Source organism: Pterocles gutturalis, unplaced genomic scaffold (genome assembly GCF_000699245.1).
Source record: "Pterocles gutturalis isolate BGI_N339 unplaced genomic scaffold, ASM69924v1 scaffold8786, whole genome shotgun sequence".
Classification (NCBI taxonomy): domain Eukaryota; kingdom Metazoa; phylum Chordata; class Aves; order Pterocliformes; family Pteroclidae; genus Pterocles; species Pterocles gutturalis.
The window spans coordinates 32942-37684 of record NW_010105417.1 but is presented as its reverse complement, the minus strand read 5'-3'; the positions used below and the strand labels follow the sequence as shown (position 1 = coordinate 37684).

General features: G+C 52.1%; 1 protein-coding gene across 1 annotated transcript in view; it reads left to right on the top strand.

Annotated features, from left to right (window-relative positions):
- The window catches only part of LOC104471884 (CUB and sushi domain-containing protein 1-like), a gene marked incomplete at its 5' end in the record, with an annotated part of 92208 nt that overhangs the window by 56472 nt on the left and 30993 nt on the right, over positions 1-4743 (top strand). The window contains 3 exon segments of the mRNA XM_010087381.1: positions 958-1146; positions 1872-2018; positions 2942-3130. Of these exon segments, the coding sequence (XP_010085683.1) occupies positions 958-1146; positions 1872-2018; positions 2942-3130 (525 nt within the window).

Here is a 4743-nt window from a genome sequence, read left to right as displayed (position 1 = left end):
TGCTGGTGCTTTTGTTCACTCCAGCCGTGATTATTTCGTCTCCTTCATTCCCTCCTATCTGAACATTTTTACCATATAATGGGATATTTTTTCTGTAGCTTTATTCTCTCTGAAATAGCATGAACTGAAGGAAGGAAAGAGAGGTCATTCAATTATTTACTGATGGTTGTTAGCCTGAGGGTAAAGGGACTGCTTAAATTACATCTGGCCACCAATTTATAGAGGTCAAAAAGTCACTGAGGGGATTAAGGATTTGGAAAGAATACACTGTTCTTTCTGGATAGTTCTGGCTGGTTTCTATTAATACAAGTACAGCGTTTGCACTGGGCTTCACTGACAATTATGGATAAATAAAGATCCCTTTATTTTCATGCCTTTTGCTCGCTTTGGGTGTTTGCCTCCTCTTCTGGGCTGTTTTTGCTGGCCTTTTTATTTAGCGTTTTTAGGTGGATTTGATATTTCCAGAAGCTGAATGGGGGGTAGCGATTAGAGGAAGGGCATTGGAGTTCTTAGGTCCTGGTTAACAGCTCTGTGGGTGACCTGGGATAAGCCCGTGGTTCCACTCCTTGTTCTAACCCAAGTAATAAAGTTTCCAGGGATTCCTGCGGAGTGTTTTGTAACTCGAGAATAGTTGCTTGGTTGCAGCGCCGTTCATTTTGAAAGAGATGTGAAATGCGGTGAGACAGTACGAAGTTGTTTGTGTTGTTGCTTTTTGCCCCTTCCTTTACATGTGGCGATTGCTGGGATTTGTGGAAACACAACGTGCTTCCTTCAGAGCCTACGTCAGGGTCTGGGGGTTCTCTGTGAGCCCCATGGGTGCACACGGTGGGAATTTTGCTCTTTCTTGACCTGGTTCATCAAGGCGGACCTCCTTAGCCGTAGTATCTTGTGTGTCCATCCTTCCTCTGCAAAACAGGAAAATGCATTTTCTCTTGTCTCTCCTCCGCGTTCCTGCAGTGCACTGCCCGATGAACGAGGTGATGACGGACTCCACCGGTGTCATCCTCAGCCAGAGCTTCGTGGGAAGTTACCCCCACTTCCAGACCTGCTCGTGGGTGGTGAAGGTGGAGCCTGGCTACAACATCTCCCTCACCATCGAGTACTTCCTCAGCGAGAAGCAGTACGATGAGTTTGAGATCTTTGACGGTAAGAGATCCACCAGTTTGACTTGCGTACAGCGGAGGGGGAAGGGCAGGAATGGCAGCGGTGTCGGTCGTTAATCCTGTTCCCAGAGCAGCATGGGGAGGGCTTTCCACTGCTGCACCCATAACCTTCTGCTGGGCTTAAGGAAAGCTCCTCCTAAGGCTCATTGATTCTCTGGATAAGCATATATCAATGATTTGATTTTTGGATGGATCGAAAGTATTTTTCCAAAAGGCAGGAGTTAGCAAGCTCCTGGGAGAAATCGTTGCAGAGGCAGCTGGGAAGGGGTGAGGTGGGAGGGGGGCACTGCTCATCCCTGAAGCCTGCACACCAGTTTCTGTGAGCTCTCCTGAACTGGGAGGGGATCTGTCGATATTCGCAATGATGCAGCTTTGTAACCAGACGCGGAGCACAAGCGCTCTGCCGATGCTCCTGGGGCTGCCCGTGGGGACTGGAGCCAAAGGCATGCTGCCTGGAGCAAAATCCTCATCTTACTGCCATCAGCTGGGCTTCGTTTGCTGTTGGTTTCCCAGGAGCCGGGTGCCTGCCCTGGGACTCGTGTTCACAGAAAAGCCCTGAGCATGAGCTGCCGTTCCGGGGTGATGCTGAAATCTCCTGCGCTGCCGTTCCACGACGTGCCTCTTCCTTCTGCAGAAAAACACCCTGGCACGTAAATCCCACGAATCCATGCAAGCCCTGATTTTCCCTCGTTCCCTCCATCCCCCCAGGTCCCTCTGGCCAGAGTCCCCTGCTCCTGTCGCTGAGCGGGAACTACTCTGCCCCGCTGACCGTCACCAGCAGCGGGAACAAGGTCTACCTCCGCTGGTCCTCTGATCATGCCTACAGCAGAAAAGGCTTCAAAATCCGCTACTCCGGTAAGCGCACAGCGGAGCCTGGATGGCTCTGCCAAGAACGCGGCCGTCTCTTCAGGGAGGGTCTCCAGGAAATCGCTGCAGAGGGCGCGGGCCATCTGCGTCGGCACAGGCTGCCAAGGGCTGGGAAGGCGCCCAAGGCCGGGCTCATGCTGAGCTGGTGGGGCTGGGAAAGGCGGGTTTGTTTCCAGCAGAAACCTTGAAGCTTTGGCTGGGTTCTCGACTGCTCTTAAGAATCAGAACCAGAAGAAATGATGGTGTGGATGCGTTAAACCCATCCCATGCAATTCACAAGAACGATTGCTGCGTTACTAAATGGCAGCATCCTTGCAATGAGGCTGGTGTGGGATGTTTAAAGACTGACATCACAAAACATAACTTGTGTTAGGAGCTGTTGGGTGCGTGAGGCACAGCTTTCACGCGGCTGGTCCTGTTGCAGCATTCGTGGTGAACTGTTCGGAACTCGTCGTGCCCCTGCGCAGGGGTTCGGCTGCTGCTCTCGCAGGAGCAGGACCGGGGAGGCTCGGCTGCTCGTTCAGCACAAAACTGCTGCTGGATACCGAGTGTTTGCTGAGAATTCCTTGAAATGAATTACTGTGGTTTGGAACTTAGCAAATCTTAATTAATGGAAGTTACAGAACTGGGTTGAGAATTTGCCGGTGTGCCATAGATAAGTAATGACTTTACTCAGTAAATGAATTAAGTAATATTTAATGATCAGAAATGACTCTCTGTTTCTAGACCTGAGTGAATAGCAGCCCTGCACACTTTCCCCCTTGACTCTGTATTTATCCATCACAAGTTCTCTATTTCTTGTGCAGCCTTTGGGTATGGGAAGCACCGTGAATTCCTGAGAACAGGAAGGGAATTGGTCTTGACCCAACCCATCCAGTGACTGATTTCTTTCCCTCTGCCCTTCTCTCCAGCTCCTTACTGCAGCCTCCCGCAGCCGCCAGCCCACGGGCTGATTCTCAGCCAGACCGGGCTGACCCCCGGCAGCACCGTCCGCTTTGGCTGCGACACCGGCTACCGCCCGGGCGGGCACAGCACCACCACCTGCGCCCAGCACCCCCAGGGCTACTTCCACTGGAACGAGGCGATCCCGCTGTGCCAAGGTGAGAGCAGGAGAACATATCGTTACAGGGATCCGGGAGCCTTAGGGAGGGCTGAGGAGAACATGGTAAAAATAAAAACCTGTTGTAATTCTGCTTCATCCCTATTGAGAACAGGCTTGGAGCTGCAGGTGGGCAGCTCCGCTTATATCCAAGGGGGGATATAAGGAGGGTGCTCGTCTTATATCCAAGCCTTGGGAATAGATGAGCCAGGAGGGAAGGGGGGAGAAAAAAAAGCATCTGTGCAAAGCCTACCGCTGTCAAAGTGTTTGGACTCTGGGTAAAGGCACAGCCCAGCCTCAGAAGAAGTTATTGCCTTGGAAGAATCTGGAAAGACTGGCAGGAGCACAGGTCCTGCTGGGTTTTAGTGGCTGGAATTTCCTTTGGTATTTCTGGCAGTGCTGTCTTAGGTCTGCGTGTGTCGGTGTGGGATGAGGGATTCTTTAGGATTCAGATGGTGCCCAGTTTCGGTTGGCTTCATCTAAGATTTAGGCATGGAGCTGTTCTTTCCACATGTCCTCCTAATTAGCTGTAATCTTTATGACGTGTCGTGCTTAGCACGCGGCTCCTTGCAGGCGTGGGATGGAGGGGAGGACAGGGCAGCGTGCCCCTGGGGGGTTTGCTTCTGTGCTATTGTGTCTCCCCTCACTGTTCGCTTTCTGATTGCGCCGCTTTCTCAATCTGCCAATCATCCCGGCTCCTTTGTGTTGCTAAAATGCCCATCTTTATTCTGATGGAGCCTTTCAGTGTCTTTGAACATTCATCCATGTTCCAAGGGGACCGAGCACCGGGGATTAATATTGCATTGACTTCCCTGGAAACTCGCCAGAGAACAGAGACAGCAGAGGCAAAACCTCCTTGCGGTGGCTGCGTTGTTGTCCAGTCCAAGCCATAAGGAAAAGCAGGATTAGTTAATGTGGGAGGTACCCGAGAGCCTTGGAAAAAATTCCCTTCCGTGCTCCTGAATCGCTTTGTTTGGACATTGCACAGGAGAGCACGGTCCTGTCTCCAAAGGGAGGGGTTGTGCAATGGGTGCCTCTGGAGCTCTCTCATGGCTGCATTTATCCAAAGGTGAGTGGAAAGCAGCAAACCAAGAGCCTGCCACCCCGTCCCATTGGCAAGGGGGAGTTGGGAAACCGGGCACCAGCTCAGGTGGTGGTTTAGGCTCCGCGATGACGCAGACGGGGGCAAACGCTGGTGCTGGAAGAAGCAGATGAACAGCGAGACCGGCAGGAGCCGAGGGGCTGTCATGGCAACTGTGCCTCCCGAATCCTTAGCCCAGCGTAAGGAATTTCACTGATGTACTGCGTCTTTTTTTTAAGAAAAATCGTATAATCGAGAATAGATACAAATGCAGTTAAGTCCTGGCATGCTGGAATGCCACCTGAGCCTTGCGCTCAGCTCCAAAAATCTACATTTACTTCCAGGAGGTGTAGTGGAGTGTGGGGAGTGGATTTTAACCACGGAGGCGGGGAGGAGATGGAGAGAGGATGAGTGGGGAGGCTGGGTGAGGATGCACTTGGATGCAGGATGATTTACAGCAGGAACGGCTCCTTGAGCACCGTTCTCAGGGCACCAGGGAGGGAGTCGGAGCCCGACCATCCCTGGCTCATGGC